Source organism: Mustela putorius, unplaced genomic scaffold (assembly GCF_011764305.1).
Source record: "Mustela putorius furo isolate JIRA1106 unplaced genomic scaffold, ASM1176430v1.1 tig00000585_pilon_pilon_pilon, whole genome shotgun sequence".
In the NCBI taxonomy this organism is placed as follows: domain Eukaryota; kingdom Metazoa; phylum Chordata; class Mammalia; order Carnivora; family Mustelidae; genus Mustela; species Mustela putorius.
The window spans coordinates 6,043,196-6,065,468 of NW_025421424.1; the positions used below are offsets into that span (position 1 = coordinate 6,043,196).

The 22,273-nt window shown below is 46.3% G+C and overlaps 1 protein-coding gene across 1 annotated transcript in view; it reads left to right on the forward strand.

The window, feature by feature from the left end:
- The window catches only part of CASQ2 (calsequestrin 2), a 60,848-nt gene extending 39,414 nt beyond the window's left edge, over window positions 1–21,434 (forward strand). The window contains exons 7-11 of the mRNA XM_004771089.3: window positions 630–675; window positions 6,925–6,979; window positions 16,200–16,300; window positions 18,392–18,466; window positions 20,023–21,434. Coding sequence (XP_004771146.2) covers window positions 630–675; window positions 6,925–6,979; window positions 16,200–16,300; window positions 18,392–18,466; window positions 20,023–20,241 — 496 coding nt within the window. The 3' untranslated portion in view covers window positions 20,242–21,434. The remainder of the gene's footprint in view (window positions 1–629; window positions 676–6,924; window positions 6,980–16,199; window positions 16,301–18,391; window positions 18,467–20,022) is intronic.
- The last annotated feature ends 839 nt before the right edge of the window (window positions 21,435–22,273 follow it).

Genomic DNA, 22,273 nt, shown 5'->3' on the forward strand with positions numbered 1-22,273 from the left:
AAAACCATGAGCAAAATATAATTTTACTTGTTCCTCCAAACATCCCTAAAGAGCTTTAAATGATGATCCTGATGATAAGACAATGCAGTCCTGGCCTGGAGAACCACTACTTCTGTTTCTTCTCCCAGGTGTCCTCATTCTGGGCCTGCTCTGGGCTTTGAGCAGTGGGCCTTATCTTTGAGGAAGGAAATGACTTCTTGCCCTAGGAATAAGCTAACCCTGTACCCTCTGACCCATTGTTTGTAATCGACTTTATTTCCGTATTTATTTGGCTCCACACTTAGAGTGGAGCCTAACATAGGGCTTGAACTTTATGACTGTGAGATCAAGACCTGAACTGAGATCAATAGTTAGATGCTTAATCCACTGAGTCACCCAGGGGTCCCTGTAATAGGCTTTATACAATCCTTGGATCAAATGGGTCTGTGAAAAGGCTGGCAGCTTCAGGCCCAGCTAGCTCCCTGTGTGATGTAGCAGGGTAGAACAGCTCCATTTCCTTAGGGGAGATTTCTAGAGCTCTTCATGCCCTTGCAAATGAACCAGCATCTCATTTTATATTCACTATACTGAGGCTGTGGTGTCTGCCTTGGTAATCCCTACTCAAAGAAGCTCATCTTTGTTTTTTTCAGACCCACCCTACGTCGCCTGCGTCCAGAAGACATGTTTGAAACATGGGTAAGAAATGAGAAACTCTTTCTGCCTTGTAGACACCACCCCAAGTGGAGTACCCCTTTGAGTTCCCAAACTTAAACCACATTTTATTTTGCTGGAGTGGATGTCTAGATGATGGAGAATTTGAAACGTGGATAACATCACGCTCAATTAAAGCCCAGTTCTCCTTGGATCTAATTTAAGCCTCTTGGGTACTACCCACAAGGCAAAACTACTCTTTGAGTTCATTTCCCACAGTCACTACTGGCTTCTGGTCACTGACGACCAGAGACCCAGGGTGACATCATGGAAGGCGTTCAGGCTGTGGAGTCATAGAGACTTGGGTTCACATCCAGAATCTGCTACCTGGTAGCTCTGCATCCTGTATCAAGTCATGTCATCTTTCTGAACTTTAGTTAGTTTCTGCTTCTCAAATCAGGGCTTTTCGTAAGGATGAGTGGTTGTAAAACACCCAGAACCTGGGAGGTATTTGGCCAATTGATGGTAGCTGTTTTCATTAATATCAACTCAAGGCACTGGAAGATGCTGAGTCAGATTATCCCCTAGGTCTATGCCATAGACAACGTGTCAGGCAAGTCAAAATAGTATAGAAAGAAGGCCATGGAGATACAACATCCCATGCGATCCCATTCCACATCAGCTTTATATAAAATTCCATAACCATAACAACCAACACCTGTGGAGCTTCTTCAAAGCATTCCACAGTATCCTTTTAAACTGGATGTTTCAAGAGTTCTAAAAAGTGAGGAAAACTCACTTTTACATGGGGAAACTGGTGATCGTACAGATTAAGTTGATTAATCAGGGATACATAAGTAATAAGCATTAGATCTTGGGACTTAAGTTTAGATCATTTGGAGCCAAATCTCATGTTCTCTTCAGTATAGTTCCCCAGAGTAAGCCATATCCCCATGAGATACCATTTTGTCAAGGGGGTGGGGGAGAAGAAAGGAATTAAAATGAAAGCATTTATTTATTTGGTCTTTGATTCAGAGTCTAAAATGACAGAACAGAACCATGAAGTAACTTATCACTTGATGTCTTACTGGCTGGTAACTTATTTGTATGTCTGAAGGCAGAACAAACATTTCGTAAGACCCTGAAGAGCAAGTCATCCAGTCTGGATAATCAGACTTTCGAAGAATAACCCAGCAGTAATGGCAACCTATTTTCTTAATATTTAAACCTTTCAAAAATGTAATCTTTAAAAGGTCTTGTTATTAGATTTAAAAAGAGTGTATCAGTGTTTTAAAAATAACATTCTTTTAAAAAATATCTTTACCTTTTACTGAAAATCGTTTCACACTTACAAAAAATAATATAAAGAATTCCATGATCTCTTTACCAGATAAACCAAATGTTAACATTTTACTTTATTTGCTTGATCACATGCTTCTTGACAGATAATGGATATAAACTTTTTTTCCCCTGAATTATTTGAGAGTAGCTAGCAGACACAAATCTCCTTATACTTCAGATGTTTTCTAAAAACAGGGAATGTCTCTCAAAACCACAGTGTACTTATCAAAATCAGGAAATTAGTATAATTCTATTTCACCTATGGACCTTATTCAAACTGACCAGTGTCCCACTAATGTCCTTTATAGCACACACACAAAAAATTCCTTTTTCCTGGCCCAAGATCTGATCTTGGATCTCACACCCGAGGTTTGTTGTTCTATTCTTTAGTCTTTAACCTGATATGAGTTCTTGGTTACCAGAATCTGCTACCTGGTCTTTCTCTGTCTTTCATGACCATTTTAAATTGAGAGTGATTGTCACTGCTCTCTTCTGCTATGTCTCTGTTCTTAGTTCTTTTAATTTTCTTCATCCCTAAGAGAAGCCCTTCCTTCAGACCTTCTCTTAATGACACAGCTATATCACATCCCTGACACCATATGCCTTGGTGGGAGAGCTGTGTCCTGTCCCCTCCCCCTGACCACAAATACCCCTAGCCCCCCACACTGCCCAGTAGCAATGTTCCCTCTTATATATCATAGGCAGAAGTTCAGAAATTTCACTCTCTGGATTCACTGAAACTCATTCTCTGCTCTCTTTTCACTTAAGGGAAAAGAGAAGTTACTACCTTTCGCTATAATATAACTGATGGCTCATATTTTCCACCATTACTATATATTCAATTGTTTTCTCATCAGGAAAGGGCTTTGTATTAAATTTAACCTGGTAGAGGAAAGGGCAACTAGACTGGTTTTCTTCTTACCTGCACGCCATCATGGACTATCCATGTGACATCCGCAGGAGCTGTGACCGGACCTAACCGGAGGGAAGGCAGGATCATCTTTCCATCCTTAAAAAGGAGAAGCAGAAATCAATCTGTCAAAGGCATCTCTGGGAAGCCACTTCCCAAGTGCCTTCCCCATCTACCTTTGCCACCTAGGGAAGCATTGCTCCAAAGAGCAGCATCTTCATGGACCCCTGGGCTGCAGCAAATGAAACCACAGAAGCTGGGGGAAGGTGACCCGTTATGAACTTGGAAGTCTTTATCTTCAACACCCACTTCCCCAGACGTTGCAAAATATTTAAATAAGATAGGAAAACTAAGTCAAGCTAAAGCAACTATTGACCTTTTCTTTCTCTCATTGTGTGGGTTTTTAAAGAGCAAACCATAAAAAACGCATACTTGATTATTACTAAAGAAATTGGTGGCTAGCAATACTTGCTTTGTAAATCAAACAGTTATTTGCTATTTAGATTCAAAGAACGTCAAGGTGGGGCAAGGTGGTCCAGACTGAGTGCCGGCTTGTCCGTCCCTTTCAATACTCTCACCTTCCAACCAGCTCTCCATCCTGGCAAGTGGTCGGAGTTCTGGGCAAAAGTCTATGGGGATGGGAGTCAGCAGTTCCTTCAGAAAGAACCTTCTCTCTTTGTGGCAGTTACAAAGTAGTACTTCCAAAAGGGGGCCAGAAACCTCCAGATAAGCCCCTGGAACATTCCATTCCACCAGGGAGTCTGTAGTTTTAAGTGCATGTTTTTTTCTTTGCATTGCTTCAATCAAGAGAACAAACATTCAACAGAACCTGGAAGGAAACAGAGCAAAACAGCAACAGTGGTAATATACCTGGGTGGTGGGTGACTGATGTGTGGTTTCTTTTTGGTATCTCTAATACTTTCTATTTTCTTCAACTAGTGTGTAAGCTTACACATCCTTTTTTCTTTAAGTCAGTGGACATTCATAAGAACCTATTACTTTGTGCTAAGCACAGGGTTTATAAAAATGAACATTGCTATTGTGTCCTTAGAAGTTCAGGGTTGAATAAATGAAACAATCTTAAAACATATAACACCACTCCAGTATGCATCTATACTATGATAGATGGATGTACAAAGTGAAAGAGAATTCAGAGTAGGGTATTCACCAAAGTATTCCTAAGTCTCCAGTTCTTTGGGGGATATGGGGCTCAGTCATTTTACATAAAACCCCCTTACCAGCTCCTTTAACTAAGAGTCACTAATCTGAGTTTGAAACATCTGCAAACCCTGCAGGGACAACAGACTCATTCTGTTGCTATTGGTGATGTCAAGGAGGAAAATTGTTTCTTCTACCCTCTTAGGTTCTGTATTAAAGGGCTGCAAATTAAACTGACAAAACACCAATGAGCATGGGCAAAAGACAGATTTAATGACCTATTTATGCAAGGGAGTTTACAAGGAAATGTGACTCAACAAAGGGCTTATATACCATCTTAATTGGAAATGGGAGAGGCAGGAGGCACTTCTGGGAGAAAAAATGACTTGTTAGAAGGTTGGGGAGAAAGGGAACTTATGGAAAAATAAACAACATCTTTGGAAAAAGAAATGGGCCCTTGGGGAATAGATGGGAGATTTGCTAGTTCTGTGATAATATCTAAGAAGAGAAATTAGAACGGTTCTTGGGTACGGGTTTATGACAATTGAGTTCTTTTGGGATCCTCTGTTTTTAGGTAGATAAGGCATTTAGGAATTCATATGCTTTCAGCCCAAAATAATTTTTGTGCCACAGTGGCTTATTCTGGACCCCTTCAGTGGGAAAGAAAAAGCACGTGGGGCCAGACAGAACGGGCTTGAATCCCAGTTATGTCACGTACCAGTTCTGTGGCGTTAGGTAAGTCACTTCAATTCTTTAAGCACTAAATAGGAATAAGACTTTCATTTGCAGTTTAGAAATGACGTACTTGTAAAGAACTGATACAAAGAGCGGCAGGGGGCAGATACTATTGTGGCCATTGTAATTATCCTTGTTATTTTAAGGCATAATCCTTTTCCTCAGAGAGCTTGCCATCTGGTTGAGAAGGTAAGATTTGTGCTATTAAAAAGAGAGTTTCCAAGGCAATGTGATTTAAAGGCTAAATGGGTGATCTGGAGCAAAGGCTGTGGGGTTCAGAGAAGGCCCCGGGGAGGGGGGGTGTCTCAGTCCTATGCATGGTCAGCTTGGCTCTTCCTCCCCCGTGCACAATGGATTCTCACTGAGGAACCCTGATTTATACACTTCCCCCATGGATTCTTGCTCTGTGAGTTTATTACTGAAAATACCCGGCGCCAAGCAGGCACCTACCTCTTTGCCAGTGTTCACTACAGGTTTGTGAACTGACTCTTTGATCCCTACAAAGAGACGGGTTCTTTGCCTGGATGAGAGCCCTCCATCCAGGCACCATCTTGGGTCTGGGGAGTGACGGTCAAATTGTGAGCAGCCTCTAACAAATGAATATGGATTCTTAATTCCAAAAGCAATTTCCAAATGTGTTCTAGAAGGGCACACAGAAATGAAGCCTACTTCACAGAGTTAACACTGCTCACTTCCTGCTGATGGCAGGAGACAGAGACACAGGACAGCCTAATGAGAACTGATCAGGATATTCTGTCTGGCCATAATAGCAAATGTAAAACAGTGAAACCTTGGACTCCCCTTCTGGTTGGTGTCAGATTTGTGTAATAAACCTGCACACACACGCACACGCACACACATATATCTGTAAAATTCAATTCCCCAAAGCATCTGACCAAGCCCATGCCCACTCTCTTGTTTTTAATAATAATATTTTCCATTTAATCTCTCAGAATTTTTGGAGCTTTTGTCCATTCCAAACTCAAAGGGGAAAAATTAGCATTTAGATAGGATTGTACCAGCATTAAAATCAATTGAAATGGAAACGGGGATCATGGGAGGGTTGAGATGCCTGGAGTTTTTTCCATAGGACGATTCTGATGTGATATCCGGGATACCCTGTGACTCCCTTTCTCTGTGTCAGCGATAATCGGTATTCACTCAGATTTGTCCCGGGTGCCTCCTTCTTAAACATCTTCTTCTCCATGTTTTTTTGGTAATCACATCGCTCACAACAGAGCCTCCTCCAAAGGAGACACAAAGAATTGATGCAAAGGAGACACAGGGGTACGGTCCTTTCTGTCGAGAACATAGAACCATGCAATGCCGTTTGCTCGCTCAGGGATGTGACGGACTCGCTGAATCCTTGGCCTTGGCCTCAGCCCCCGCAGCCACACCCACGTGTCACGTTACACCCTCAACTTTCCCTAGTCCCCAAATCCACTTTCCCATAGCCTCCCACACTCACAGAAATGCGTTAGAGGCCCTCAGCAAAATTTGGACCTGAGCAGAAAGGACCCCAAGGTGGGAACCTGGATGCCACAGTCAGCAAGGCACCCCTTACTGACTACACAGGTTTTTCAGTAGGAGGAGTGTTCACAGAGGAGCCCTACGTTTGTATATGATTCTTGCGTGAACAGAACAGACCCACGTCTTAATTGACCTAGAAGATTCCTGTCTGCTGCCAGTCTGGGGACAGTTTCAGGATTTGTCAAGGGCATTCAGACGTTCCCATATTTGCTGGTTGCTGGTGGTGAATTCTCAAAACACAGACTGACAATTTACTGAGCTATATTCAGAGTGATTGTTGCCCTTGGAGCTCCTAATAACCAGAATCATGTTTTTCCTCCTTTTGCCTTTTGCTGCTGCTGTCCTGGACCCCACAGCCCACAGGAGTGAGGCCCATTCAGTGCTGATGTCTTGTGTGTTCTCCTGTCTTGTGAACCCATGGATCAAGCAGCACGCATTCCGCCCAGTTGCTCATCAATATTTCCTTCCTTACTGTGCACCCCTCAGTTCCCCTGCCCCATGCCCACTACCCCAACACCTCCCCCCTTCCCACTTCCATGCCACCCTTTGTCTCTGTCCCTGACTTATTCCTTTCTATCTCTCCACCTGGGAGTGTAACTTCTGATTCTTCTCTCCTCCAGGAAGATGATCTGAATGGGATCCACATTGTGGCCTTTGCAGAGAGGAGTGACCCAGGTAGGAAACCCCCATCTGTCCCTTGACACCTTAAGCAAGATCTGACTTCTCCCCTTTGCCAGCACTCCTTCCTTGCTCTTGCCTCAGCGCTTGTCTGCAAGTCCACCGCAAGATATTGGGCACCCCCTGGTGGTCGCCAGTTAGGTATGAGTCTGTTGTCAGTTGTGCACACAGCCAAGAGATGTAGATGGATCAGAGCCTCATTCTTTTCTGCTTGGCTGTCCAAACTAGGAAGAAGCACTGAGTACTGGAGGGATATAAAAACATCCTAGCTTTACAGGGTGTATGCGCGTGCACTCACGTGTGCATGTGTCCGCGGATGACAGCGGACACACGAGCTTAGATTTCTCTCCGGCTCTTCAGCACCCAGTGCAGCTGAGCCCACTACCTGTGGGACTGCCCGGCCCGAGGCTGGCTCTGAGCACGCCCAGTGATGCTGCTGCACTATTGGGGGAGGGGGGCAGGGAGAGCAAGAGAACGCAGTCACCTGGAAGCTTGGGAGCCAATTAAGGAAGCGAAGTCAGCTGTCCTCCCTGCTGTCCACTGATGTTCCCCGATTTGGAATTCAACCGACTACCCGAGTGACCTGAGTCCCCAGGGGGCGCTTCTCACCTCACGTGTGCATGTGAGAGAGAGGGAGAGAGAAATGTTTGTCCACATTAAAAGTTTATTTAACAGTATTATGATCTAGTCTATATAAATAACGATCCTACATTTCAACTACAACCAAAGTATGCTTTGCTTTGTAAAATATGGTATGTGCTTGGGAAACTTAATAGAAAACACTCCCTCAAAGAGTGAGGCTTGGACAAAACTGGCAGTTAATTTCTAAAGTGCAAAATGACCCTATAAATGGATGAGCAGCTTTGTTTTATTTTGGAAACTGGATGACTTTTTCCTGGTCACATTCTTTTTAGCTTCGGTGGAGAAGGAAGTGCAGGAAAAATCAATATTGCTGGCTGTAGAATGCTGAGTCCCTTTGGCAATGCTGTGACATAAAGGGTCCCCAAAGCATAAGTGGGCATTCTGTGGCGCATATGCAGAGACTAGGCACGATCCAGACGGCACACGTAGAAGGCAAGGAACTTCATTTAAGATGGCTCAGCAGCTGGCCTTGGGCCATGAGGTGCCTGGGCAGGGGTCGCCAAACGTGACAGCATGAGAACCAAAGCCACCTGGGGCTGATTATAATAGGGCCTTCCGAAACCTGTAATTGCACAGAGCTCAGAGGCAAGTGTTAAGGCACCATCCGGTTTAGGAACCACAGCCCCAGGTACTGCAGAACTGTGGTATTTGCCTGAGACCTCTTGTACACTCACAGGGACAGACGAGGAAGCTTCAAGGAGTTGAGCAATCTTCCCAAGAGGGCACAAGGAGTTCATAGTGGGCCATGAAGGAGCCACAGGTTGTCTTGGTCCTCAGTATGTACCTGGTCCTTGTACAGCACCTTGACACATAGTAGGTACTCAATAAACAGCTGTCGGGAGGCGATGGGATAAGCGGATGACTGACCAAGACTGAGCCCCAACACTTCAACCCCACTCCTGTTTTTGTTGTTGTTGTTGTTAATACACTATTAGCTTCCATAGTTCTTACAGATGGAAACCTAAATGCTATTATCATACAGTTTTTAATCTTGAGAGAGAAGCCACACATGACAGTATTCACCTTTTTAAAGTGTGCGATTCGGTGGTGATTTTAGTGTATTCACACAGTTGTACACTAATCCGGAACATTTTCATCACCTTGAAAGGAAACCCCATGCCCGTTGGCGGTCCCCCCACATTTCTTCCTCCTTCCCCCCCGTCCCTGGCAACCACGAATCTACTTTCTATCTCTACGGATTTGATTATCGTGGACATTCCATGTGATTAGAATTATGTAATCTGAGGCCTTTTGTGCCTGGCCCCTTTCACTTACCATAATGTGTTCAAGATTCATCAGTATGTCGCGCACATCAGTAATTCACTTCTTTTTAGGGCCAAACAATGTTCCATTGTATCAAAACCAAATTGATGCTCTAAATTATTTGAGGGTTTCCTCCCCCCTTTTGAACGCTCACTGAGGTCTCACTTTTCCCATCATTGACTTGCAGAGTTGGCAAAACTCTTTAAGGATATCTAGTCTTTGTCTGAAAAAAAAAAAAAAAAAAAAAAGCCAGTATGGTTCCAGCATTTTCTGGCCACCCCTCTGCCCCTGCAGGGGAAAATACCGAAGGAAGCCAATTGCCCGGGGTTTATAAGCTGTAATCAAACAGAGTCGGATCCCTGGTGTTGTGTGAACAGAGATGAAATTGCCACCAGCAGCAGCGGGCCGGCCAGACCCCAGCGGGCTTCCTCCCTCTGCCCCACCTGCCCTCTTCCAGGATTGTGGGGAAGCCTGTCTGGCCCTCTGGAACAATGGAACAAAGAAGCCTCCAAGAAGTTGCTGGAACCTGTTTGACCGAGATTGCTGCTGCAATGAATCAAGCTCCTGAAACTACTTCCACCTCCTCGTTGCACAAATATCCTTGGGCCCGAAGCTGCGTCTTCCCCCAGAGGAGCCCAAGCTGGGGCTTGTTCCTGGGAAGCTGGAAGAAACGCACTGAAGGCGGGGGGGGGGGGCAATATGTGGGGGATCGAAGTGTATTTTTTCATCCAGGGAGGGCCTGGCCCACTCAGGGCTAGGAAAGGCTTTTCTGTGAAAGTCCTGACGCTGCAGCTAGTCAGTCATTACCCGAAGGTCACTGATGTGTGACCCGGGGCAGAGAGGCGTGGCTGTAGGACCAGGAATTTCGCTGCTGCCCAGACAGCGGTTCCTTCTATACTTTTGCTCTCGCTGGCCGACTGCCGCAACGGGACCCCTGCCCACCGGCCAAAGACAGAAGGTCATCTGTCCGGGAAGTCCACACAGCTCTCCTGAAAGAGCTAACAGTCTCGAGGAACTGTGTGTACGGAGATGATCTCGTTGGGTCCCTAAAGCCAGGCTGTGATAAATGCGTGATTATTACATCCCAGCTCAGAGGAGAAAAGTGGTCTGAGAGGTTAAAGGGCCTAGATCGCTTGCTGTGATTCAAATCCCGGCAGGCTTAATTGACCTCTGACCGTGGCCTGATGATGATGAGGCTGGTGATGATCACTTCTTGATCACTTCTTGTATGCTTTCGGGCCAGAACCCCATGTGGGCGCTGCTCGTTTTATTCCCACTTTACAAATGAGGAGGCTGAGGCCAAGAACGAAGCTGAGGGCTGTCTGGCTTCCTTCACGGTGGCAGGAGGCCTCGCTGTAGACTTGAGGGCCCCTCGCAGTTACTACCCCTGGCGACCTGCTCCAGTGACCCTTCAGCCCGCCTTCCTTCCTCTCTCCTGCCCTTCATCACCCCGCCACCTCACCATGAGCAAGACCCAGAGAAGTTCGGTGACTTGCTTGAAATCACGCGGCTAGGGGCACAGCGGACACACGAGCTTAGATTTCTCTCCGGCTCTTCAGCACCCAGTGCAGCTGAGCCCACTCCCTGTGGGACTGCCCGGCCCGAGGCTGGCTCTGAGCGCGCCCAGTGATGCTGCTGCACTATTGGGGGAGGGGGGCAGGGAGAGCAAGAGAACGCAGCCACCTGGAAGCTTGGGAGCCAATTAAGGAAGCGAAGTCAGCTGTCCTCCCTGCTGTCCACTGATGTTCCCCGATTTGGAATTCAACCGACTACCCGAGTGACCTGAGTCCCCAGGGGGCGCTTCTCTGAGCGGTTCCCACAGTGCCAGCTGTGAGCTTGCTCCCTGGGCTGCAGTGTTGCTCTCTGGGCCCTGGAAGGACGAGCCTGGGCGCTCTGCTCTTGCCCCAGGCCCTGCGCGCTGCTTGGTCTTCCTCCTCCAGGGCCTGTCCAGCTCCTGCGCTCAGGATGCCCCCGGAGCTGCTGTTTGACGGGTTTGAAAATGAGCACCTCTCCTCTGCTGCCCCCAGATGTGTCTGCAGCAGGCTGACATCTTCTTTATAACACCTGCTGAAAGGTCCGCGGAGCGGCGTTTCTACACGAGCGCATGCTGGATGGATATATCCTCTAAGGGCCCAGGGAACATTAACACTAACAAGCTGGAAATGCAAGGACAGGCTGCTGTGTGCGCGCGTGGGTTGGCCCTGCAATGAACGTCTCCAAGCCCCGTTCCGACTGGATTGCAACCGCCTGGGGTTCTTGGAAAATGTTTCTGAGATCCGCTGTCTCAAGTAAGAGTGCTGACTGCTTATTTGAGCTTCCCAATGTAAATCTGGTTTATCAAACTTTTGGTTCTTGCTCAGTGCTAACCATGCATGTAATCTTCCCAACAACCCTGTGTATTAGGTACCATCCTTACGATCTGCCCCGATGTACAGATGAGGAAGCAGGGGTATAGGAAGTTAAACAATGTCACCAGGTCACACAGCTAATAAGTGGTGGAACTGGGATTCAAACCCAGGCTCCCAGCTCTTAGGCTGTGCTCCGAAATACCCACTTCTCTGCCAGACCCGGCCCTGGTCTGACAGGGTTGTGACTGGCCTGGAACTGGTCCCCCAGGGCTTGGTGCAGCCTCATTCCCACCAGATCCTCCCTGCCTGGGAAGGAGGAGAGCATAATCACCGGTTTCCCCTCCCACAGAGATGGGATTCCCAGAGGCCTCTTGCTGGCCGTGGGAAACCTGGCTCCACACGAGCCCTCAGCCCTGGGTCATGGGACTTCAGGTTCCAAGTCAGTGTGGCAGGGGAGGGAGTCACGGTTCTCTCAACACCGTGTCCCTCTTCTTTATTTAGGTGGATCTCTGAGACTCCAGTCACTTAGGGACCTCGCTGACTTAACCCACCCTCCCAACACAGTAACAGTGTGGCCAGGAGGAGGAGGGTGCCCAGCAGCATGGTGGGGGGTGGGGGAGAGGGGCTCCGTCCTCCAGAGGGTTCTGCCCCGTGCTACCTTCTTGCTTCCCTCCTATGGAAGCTTTCCCACTCCGCTCACAAATCTCAAGCACAATCTTGAGGAAGGAAGATGGCATTAGCTTTGGTAGGAATGCCAAGAACTGGGAGGGAAAGTGATTGTGGAAATGGTTCTAAACGTGCAGACCAAAGAACTGAGTTAGAATCCTGGCTCTTCCACTTGCTCCCACGTGATGCTTGGCAAGCCACATACTCGATCTGTGTCTCAACTCCATCGTCTTTAAAATGCAAATAAGAACATCTTCCTGTGGCCATCAGGACTAGATGTGAAGATTAAAAACACTGACTAGTCCTCTAGGTTTGGTGATGAAATAATCGCCAGCCCCCAAATCATGGAATAATATTTCCTCCTTTAAAAAAAAATTAACTTTTTAAAAATATTATGGACTCTTCCTCCTGAAAGATACACGGCCACAGTTTCAAAAGGGCTCTAAGTTTAGGGTATCACTGATGAAGGAAACATCTATTTATTCAAATACATCCATTCATTAATGAAATCGTAACTGTGAACTCTTCTTGGTCTTTACACTGAATTACAAACGTGAAATATGGCTTCCTGCACCTGCCTTCCTGGTCAAAAAGGGAGAGCCCACGGTGGCTGTTTCCCTTCTCCAAGACACCTGCCTGAACACCTGTTTTCCAAAGAAACAGAAGCTCTCCCTAAGAGGAAATTGAACTTGTAACTTGCAATTTTAACAATTAAATACCTGGGAGACCAGTTCAGCTGCCTTAACTCTGCTTTCCCAGATGCAAGAGAATCCATTCCAGCAGGTCCACATCCAAGGCTGCGAGGAAAAGGGGAGAAAATGTATCAGGCTTGTGAACCTTGAATCAGGAATATCCAAGTTAGCTTAATGACTTTAAGAGAAAGGAATTAAACTTTGCTCTAATCCACATATTGGGGCAAGGTTCTCATACTCACAACTGCTGGCACAGCCACCCCTGAGGCCTTCAGTCATAGAATCATGAGCAGGGGCCAGAAGGAACCGCCCCATGACATACTATCTCCTGGCGTGACTTCCTACGAGCCTGTCTTCTCTACTGTGTGGTGCTGAGACTGTATCAAACACACTGCTTATGCCCGGATCATTGTTCTTGTTACCTATGCCCTGAATGGAGAGATGAATGGCCAGGTTCCTTGTATTCAGGCAGAAAAATCCAGATCATTTAGGAATAATGGCTTAAACTCACTCTGTGCTAGGCACTGTCTCAGTGATTTAGAGGGTACTAACTCATGTAACCTACAACCACCGTATGAAATAGGTACTTTTATTATCATCATCCCGATTTATGAATGAGGGACCAAGACTTAAATAACTTGCCCAAAGTCACACTCAAAATGGCAGAATCAGGATCTGGACCAAGGTTGTTTGCCCCAATGTCGGTGTGTTTAAGCGTCATTCTGGGCTGCCCCTCCCACTCCGTTCTGTTCTTGAAAATATCCAGGAATGCAGAAAGATTATGTCCATTATGGAATTCATCATCTCAAAAGTCGAAAAGCTGTGCTTGGATCTAGATGAGGTTTCTCCTGCTTTAATGTCAGCCTCATTTATTGATGTGTTTTGTGAATGTTTTTTGAGTTTTCCTTACTCCTCTGTGGACTTAAAAACCTTTTGTATTCCTAAAATTAAGCACTAAGCGAAAAATTTGACTTTTCTTGTTTACATAAGAAAAGCTGCCACCCTTTTAAGTTTTCTAGCAGAACCCATTTTTTATTCCTTCTATCTTTTCATTTTTATCTCCAAACTTGCTCTAGCATGTAGAGTAGAAAAGATTCTATATGCAGCATTCCTTCTCATTAGTTCCAACGTTCTGTGCAGTTTTCTATCAGAAACCTACCATGCTTTCTTGCGTGTTCAGCTATAGTACTCATGATGCCTTTGTCCCTCTACAATATGGTGCCTAGATGGCTTCTCCCCTCCCTTTATTCACGTCTGTCTTTTGATCCTCAGATGTACTTTCTACGTGAATCAGGGTCCGTGTCTTTGAATTTTAGCCTCTTCGTGAATTTCTGATTTATCAAGTTCACTTTTGCATTTGGTTCTCACCTTCTAGAATACTTCCTTCTGGTTCTTGAAAGTAGTCATGGAAAGTGTTTTGGAGAATTTCCCATTGTGGTCTGTGTATTATGATACACAGATTCCCTGTTTGGACACAGTTCTATGCCCAGGGAAGGAGGAGCTATAAGGTTCAGAAAGCAGGGGCCAGTGGAACTCTGGAGGGGCTTGACCTTCTCAGCTACTCCTACAGAAGGCAGGAGTAATATCCTCCAACCCCATCTCCACCCAATTCCCACAATGATAGTGAACTCTAAAGCCTGTGGCCTTATTCACTCCAGGTGTCTGCCATACCTGGTTACTAGTGATACACAGTCTTCCCTCGCTCTCCCAACATTCTCATTATGTTGCTTTGCTTTTACAAAATATCCACATTAGTATCTGTTTGTGCTGATGAAAAGAAGTCCCAAGAGGATTTTTGATTTTATGACATGTTATTGCTTCTTTACTTTACAACATTTCGGTTCTTAGGAATGTTCTACTTTTGGATATCGGGGGAAACCTGCAATTCTGCAATAGATGGAAAAATCACGCAGGCAGAGCACAGCTCCGCAGGAAGGGGCTGTGGCCTCTTCTGTCCCGCCAGTACCTCTGCTTTCCAGGTAGCAAGACCGAGGGGGCCCAGTCTGGATCTTACAGTTAGTAGTCGGGAGTTAGCAACATTGAAAGTGATTACACCCACTCAAAGCAGAAGTGCCAAGAATGGCATACATTTCACCTGGAATGTATAGGCGATGAGGAAGTGCAGAGAAAACCCTTACCCAGAGGCCCCAAGTAGCCAAACAAAGGCTAAAGCTCCTGGGAAGAGAAGAGACTTGTTAAACAGAAGGGCTCAAAGTGGCTGGGACCTCAGGCAAAAGAAGAAACATTTACAAAGAAAAAGCAGTTGCCAGAGGGAATTCCGAGACAGGTGGGGGAAGTTGCTGGTAGAGAAAGTGTACATTTCAGGTCACATGTTCAACCAGGCCAGAGATATAACTTTGCTGTCTAGAATCAAACCTGTATTGTACCCAGTGGGAACTGTGTCTGGTCATGGGTGGCCCCCCAACCTCACCTCACCATCCCGAGAGGTCTGGTGTCTTGCGGTTTCCCAGACGTAGACAGGTGGGGGATACATCTAGATGGAGACGGCTGTGGGTCCGTGTGGCCTCTAGCTCTTGTTCCCACCACTGGTCCTGTCCATCCCAGCCGTGGCTTTATGCATCTTCAGAGCCACAGAGAACTGGTGGGGCCTCCTGGCAGACTTTTCTGCTCTCATGCTGCCGCACCAAGGGGTTCTGCAAAAGATTTGGAGGCCTCTCCATTTCCCAGAGTTTCATTCCGAAACACTGCATGAGTGCCCTATGCTCTGAGATCCCCTGGAGCTGGACTTTCTTCGTGTGGACACACATGCACGTGCGCACCCTGGCTCGCAATCTGTGCGCACGCATGCGCCTCCACATACACACGGGCGCGGCGCTTCTTCTCAGGGACTTTCCAGAATCTTTGTTTCTAGCTGGGAGTGGGGTGGGGATGCTGAGGGTTTAGGGTGTGCTTTCTCTTACTAAACGTTCTTCCAAAACTTGTTTATGGTATAAATTTTATGCTACCAGTCCTTAAAGGTTTAGGCTTTAATTTTTTTTAATTAAAAAAAAAATTGTGTTCTTGAGGCTCACAGGGCTTGTCTCTGCTTTTCTTATGAATCATCCCTCCCCTGGGGGCCATAAATGCTGCTGCTTGAAGAGAGGGAGGGCAGAGCATACCAGGAAATGGTGAGAGAGGGAGGGGAACCCCATTTACTATCTCAAAGCTATGAAACCAGCTGTAAATCAGAAGCTTCGTTTGAAGGTTTTACAGATTCCAGGTTGCAGAAGACTAAGGGTCCAGGCTACATGTTCTTGGTCTGTAGAACTCTGAGTGATAGCAAATTGTTGGTTTCAAGAGAAGGAACAGAGCACTGAGGACCAGGCAGGGGTTCTTCTGATCTGATCAGCAAATGGAACCCAGCTTTAAGAATCATCCACTTCCCTGTGAAATTCTAATATTTTTTATTTAAAATTTTTATTGTTTCCTTTGAGTAAGCTGCTTCGTGGCTGAAGTTCCCCGACTCACTTTGTAGAATAATCCTATAATTGAGGGTATGCACCAAATGCCCTAAGAAACTCTCGTGGAAAGACCACACTCCTGGCTCCACATGCTGGAAGCCATTTATGTACAGGGGTTACTCAGACTTCTCGAATCCTGCTTCAGATGGCTACGAGTTCCTGGAAATCCTGAAACAGGTTGCCAGGGACAACACCGACAACCCTGACCTGAGCATTGTGTGGATCGACCCGGATGACTTTCCTCTGGTGAGTGGCTCAGCCCTGGGCACTGGCCTTGGTCACCTTCATAGTCTCGTGTGTGTGTTGGGTGTAGACCCAGAAGCATGAAGGAGGGTGTGCACTAGGAGGAGCATGTGCAGAAACACAGTGTGACCACTCCTATCTTGTGTGGAAGACCTTGGCAACATGGTGGGACACCATGGACCTTCATACTGGGCGCTAGCACTGACATGGTTAGACCCACCATTCTCACTCCCTGGAGACCAGGGATCTGAGCCACCCACATGAGTGAGCTGGGTGAAATTCTTCGACTAGAACTTCCATTCATGTCCCCCATCCCACCACCTCCCTGTTACAGCCTCTTTCATGTTTTTGGGTGGGGACCATCATTCATAGGCAACCCGAGTTGCTAAGTCATAAAAATTAGACTTGACCATTTTGCATAGGATGAAGAACTTCGTGGAGAGCAGGAGCAGCCTCTCAGAGAGCAGAGACGCTGTCTTGTTCATTGTGTTCTCCCAGGTCCTAGCATGTTGAATGTGTAAGAAAGTTAAGGTCCAGCCTCTTGCTAGTGTCAGTGATCAATAGTCAGAAAGCCTTTATTATACTTAATTTTAAAGGGAATAAACAGGAGTCCAGTGGTGATGACAATGGATGTAGCCAATATACTGTATGCCTGGAAGTACAGTAAATTCTTTGCAGGCACCATCTCATTGAACCTTCCTATCAACCCTGTGAGGCAGAGACCGTCATAATCCCCATCTGACAGATGAAAACAAAGCTACTAGGTGGGAGATGAGATATCACAACCCAGATCTGTCTGATGCCAAAGATTTGTCTACTACTCAGTCAATAGACTTTAGGTAGAGCTAACTGCTGGTAATCAGAACATGTTTAGTTATCATTAGGTTTAAATGATATAATTCTTCTGGGAATTATTGTTTGGTGCATAGGACCTGACTAATCACATCATGATTAAATAGTCAAATTGGGGCAGTTGAATGATTTCAAGGGTCCTGAAAACCAGTCTTACTTACAGAATAAGACAGAGACAGAGACTTTCATGATATCTGATGCTTCAGATATCATGAAAGTAATTCTTAGGTGATCGTAATAAAGTCATGGCCTCATAAGACCCTAAAAACTGTAGCTTTTTAGAAAAGATGTTATTTATTTGAGAGAGAGAGTTCACATGGGCAGGAAGAGGGGCAGAGGGAGAAGCAGACTCCCAGCTGAGCAGGAAGCCTGATGTGGGGCTCGATCCCAGGACCCTGGGATCATGACCTGAGCCGGAGGCAGACGTTTAACTGACTGAGCCACCCAGGCACCCCTAGTATAACTTTTTCGTTAGCCTCTGCCTGGCTATATTTTGAGTTTATCTGGACTGTTCTGTTGTGTAAGCTTGCAGATGGTCTGCAGTTGTCCCAACCTGCTCTGTATGTTTGTTTGCCTTGGTGTTTGCAAAGGAGAAATCACCAGACTGTTTGGATATCCAGGTTCCTGACCATCCCTGCTCCCCATCAAGCCACTTATTTGCGTTGGAGACTTTCTGCCACTGAACATTTATTTGCATTGTCTTAGCCCCATGGCCCCGATTCCTTTAGCCCTGTCCCAGTCAGGGATTAGTCCCTGCAGATCCCAAGCCTGGTGAACGAAAAAGCCCTCCCTTTACTTGCATGACACTTCTTGTCTCCACCACCACGCCCTCCCCCGCCATCTTGTGGATCTGAGTAGTGCAAGGTAAGGGATTTTTAAATGGGACATTGAAAAAGAAGTGAAGGAAAATGGCTCCCTGACCACTCATGAAGTATAAAAGAGCCACGGTCATTTGGGAATTCACATTGGGCCATCTCTGTAATATTCTTCCTTACAGCTGTAGAAGCTTTTATAGTACATGTCTTCATAGTTGGTGTTATGACCTCTTTTTTTCCCCACACTTATTTAAAGTGTTTGAGGGCTGAAGCCAAGGCTTCAATTTCTGAAGTGCCCACAGCTGTCTTGGAAACCTTAAAGCAACGGTGACCGATGAAGGGATGGCAGGTGGGTCCAGCCACAAAATGTGGCTTTGACAGGGAATGCCCTCTGCCTGCTGTCTAATCTCATTTTTTGTTGTTTCAGCTCATTGCCTATTGGGAAAAGACTTTCAAGATTGATCTATTCAAGCCACAGATTGGGGTGGTGAATGTGACAGATGTGAGTATACCCTGGTCACTGCTAACCTGTCCTGTTTTCTGCCATGCAGCCCAGACTGTGACCCCATGGATAGGAGTCTAGCCTCCCCTGAAATGAGCAGGACCCTTGGCCTTGCCCAAGCTCCGTGTGTTCCCAGCCTAATCTCTGAGCCTGTCTCAATCTATGGCTTCAGGACTGGGCACTTCCTGGGAAATGCATGGGCACGTTTCCTTTATGGGGCCAGCCCATCCTGTTTTACTGACTCTTTGGAACTTTCTACCCAAGTATTTTCACCAACTTCCCACCCTCTATTTTCTCCTAAGGCCCAACAACAAACTATTCTTACACAAAGGAACCCACATGTGAAGCTGCCATTGTGATGGCAGGTGATGGAGGGGGCTGGGGGCGGGGGGCAGGAGGAGGAACATGAATGAGGTGGAGGCCACCCCTCACCAGGCAGACAGCTGGAACCGAGGGTGGAAAAAGCTGGTGTGTAGTATACTGGCAGATCGTGGGGAATTTTGAACCTCAGTCTTGACTGCTGATACAACTCCATCATAACAAAACAGAAGGGAAGACAAATACAACAGATAATGAGGAAATAAATAATGGACAGAAAGAGATGGTCACAGAGAAGTCATTAGAGGCATAATTATTTATGGTGGGAATGCTTGTGAGTGGGGGTCAGTTAGCAATGTCCTGTTATCCTGTTGGTGGACGTTTGGTCACCTGGGGGATTCTACATTTGTTTATTCTGTACACTGCTTTTTAAATTAATAATAATAATTAATACTGTCAAAAATTTACTCCAGTTAAAACATTTATAAATGGAACATCTGAAATATATATGGTGAAAAGCAAAAGTATTTCCCACTCCCGACCTCTTTCTTAGTCCCATTTCCTGAGGGAAACATGGGTGATAGTTTCATGGCTAGCCTACCGGAAGCATCACGTACATGTTTGTCATTATTATTACATAGGTATCTTGTAGATACGGTCATGAAATCAGAAGGAAAAAACAGTGCAAATATAGTTCTGATTCATAATAATACTTGATTTCGATACCCCTGGGAACTGTTCCAATCTGAGCTACCTCGCCCGCCACCCCCAGCACTTTCCAGACCTAATGGCGGGGATCCGGAGGGCAGGCAGTTTAGGGTGGGACGGGGACTCTGCCAGGCAGTGCCACTGATCTGCTTCAGGGTGAGGGGGTAAGGCAGAAGATAGGAAAGATGGCATTTCAAAGAGGGATGGGGTGGAAGCAGCTACCAGTCCTGGTATGCCGGGCCTGGCTTATTCCCCTGCCAACCCTCCAAGCCTCACCTCCATACCTGCTCTCCTTCCCCAGAGACCTCTGTGGGCACATTACACACACACACACACACACACACACACACACTGGAATGCACGCTTCCTTTGACATCGCACAAGCAGGCTGCTACACACAGCATTCTGCATCCAGGCATTCCCATGAAACCATGTGCACATGTTCCCGATGACATGGCCCGGCTGCTTGGAATCCTCTGGTCTGGCTGGTCCTTCCATCACTCACTCACTCACTCTGTCCCTCACTGCAGGCTGACAGTGTCTGGATGGAGATCCCTGATGACGATGACCTGCCCACAGCCGAGGAGCTGGAGGACTGGATTGAAGATGTGCTTTCTGGAAAGATAAACACGGAAGATGATGACAATGAAGATGGAGATGATGGCGGTGACGATGAGGATGAGGACGATGATGATGGTGATAATTCTGATGAGGAGTCTAATGATGACAGTGACGATGATGATGAGTAGCTCTGACTCCAGCTGGTGGATGGAAGCACAATCATAGCTGCCCACTGCCCTGCGGATAGCCCCGGGGGGCGGCAAGCAGCCCTGGCCCCCTCCCACCAGCACCTTCCCCCTTTTCCTATCTCTTTTCCCACCCCCTTCTTATTGGGAGCTGTACCGTTCAACAAATGCCTCTAAAACCAGTAATCCCACTCAGCAGGGACAAGTGGGGAATTATTCCCATGTGGACTGTCTGATTGTCTTGGAAAAGCTCTCGTTCTTTGCCAGACCACCCATGGTCATGGCAGTGCCGGAACCTGGCGGTCCGGGGAGAACAATCCCCTGACACCTTGACTCAAGTTTACTTGTTGTCTTTGATGGGACAGTAACAGAATTGACAGCTGAAAAACTCAAAGCATAGAGTGATCTCACAGTCAGAGCCCAGGGAGACCCATGATTAATCCATTTAGCCCCTGTGCCTAGAACATCAGTGACAATCCTTCCTTAAGGCAAGAGGTTCCCTCCTAGGAGAGGCTCAGCCTTAGAAGCAAGTTTCTAAATCAGGTTCTCTTGGCTCTATTAAAATGATTATGTCAAGTGTGTGTCACACCATTATGAACTCAGATCCAAGTGTTTGGACAGCTATTGGGAGGCCTTGAAACACATGGGTACAGATGTCCCAATCATTTTTGGTCTCTTGGGATATGGGATGAGAGGTTGGTTTGCTTTCCGAACTTCGCTTTAGTGACAAGTCTCACATGATTGGCAAGGGGGTGGGGGAACTGGAAGGATGAAATGTTTTCAGTTTTTCCTGCTGGGTTCATACCCCTGATTGAGTCAGTTGGCTTCCTAGCCTGAGCTGGGATCTGGGCACCCTTTTCTGTTGCTGTGAGTGAGCCCTCCTATTGGGAGGGAAAGTTGGTTTATCCAGAGGTCAGTCAATGCCCCATTTGTCAACCCTCCCACACTTGAGTGGGACAATAGCTAGAGTTCATAACGGTGGCCTGAGGCACTGAGAAAACCCCAAAGTGCCTTCCAAACTATCTAGAGGTTACCTTGTGCTTGTAGTTTTAGCCTTAAGTGTGCATTTATCATGTTCTAATTTATTTTCAATCTCTTAACACATGTGTAAGACACTGTGCAAATTCTTTGGAAATAGAGTAATCCTTTTATGGAATAGTAGCCAACTAACTGTCATTAAACTTATACTTCGAAAATATTGAGACTATCTTAAAAATCCTCACTTGGTTTTTCTGATCCTGTCATTCTATCTTGGTTCCTGTTCTCCCTCTCTCTTCCTTCTTTGTTTTCCTCTCTGGCCCCTCTTCCCCTTCCCGCCCTTTAAATGATAGTGTGTCACAGTATCTCTCAACCCTAACATTCTTCCATGTCCATCAGCGACCCCTTGTGTATGATGGCCTCCACACTGGGTCTCTAACCTTGACCACTCTCTTAGTTTTAGACCCACCCATTCATCTCGGTTCCGAGGGTGCACAAGCAATTCAAACAATAGAGCAAAACCCCAATTCACTACCTTCTGCCCTCAATTCTCCTCCTCTAAATGGTGTCCCAGATTGGAAGAGTGATATCACCACGTATCCACTTGTCGAGGCAACCACAAGGGGCATCTTACACATACCCCCGGTCATGGAAATTGTCCTTTAAATTGTAGTACATATTTACTTGTCTATCCTTTCGCTAAATTGTAGGCTTCTCGGAGGCAAGGAATTAACTTACTTTGTATCCTCAGCAGCTAGCACTCTGCCCAGCACAAAGTGGATGCTCATTTATTGAACTGATGGATGAATAATTGATTAACCAGAATACCTATAATTCCCCAGCACTGTTGGATAACAATGGCTACAAGACCTCCTTATTTTTATTTCTCACCTTCACAAAGCGAGGCAGACACTTGCCAAGCTGGACTATGACGCCATCTGGCCAGATCCAAGCACACCTCTAATAAGCTCTTGGGGAGGTACATTTTCAAAGCAGTCATTGAAGCTAATCTTTCAAATAGCCAAGGAATGCGGTCTGTCATGAAAGTGGTCTATTC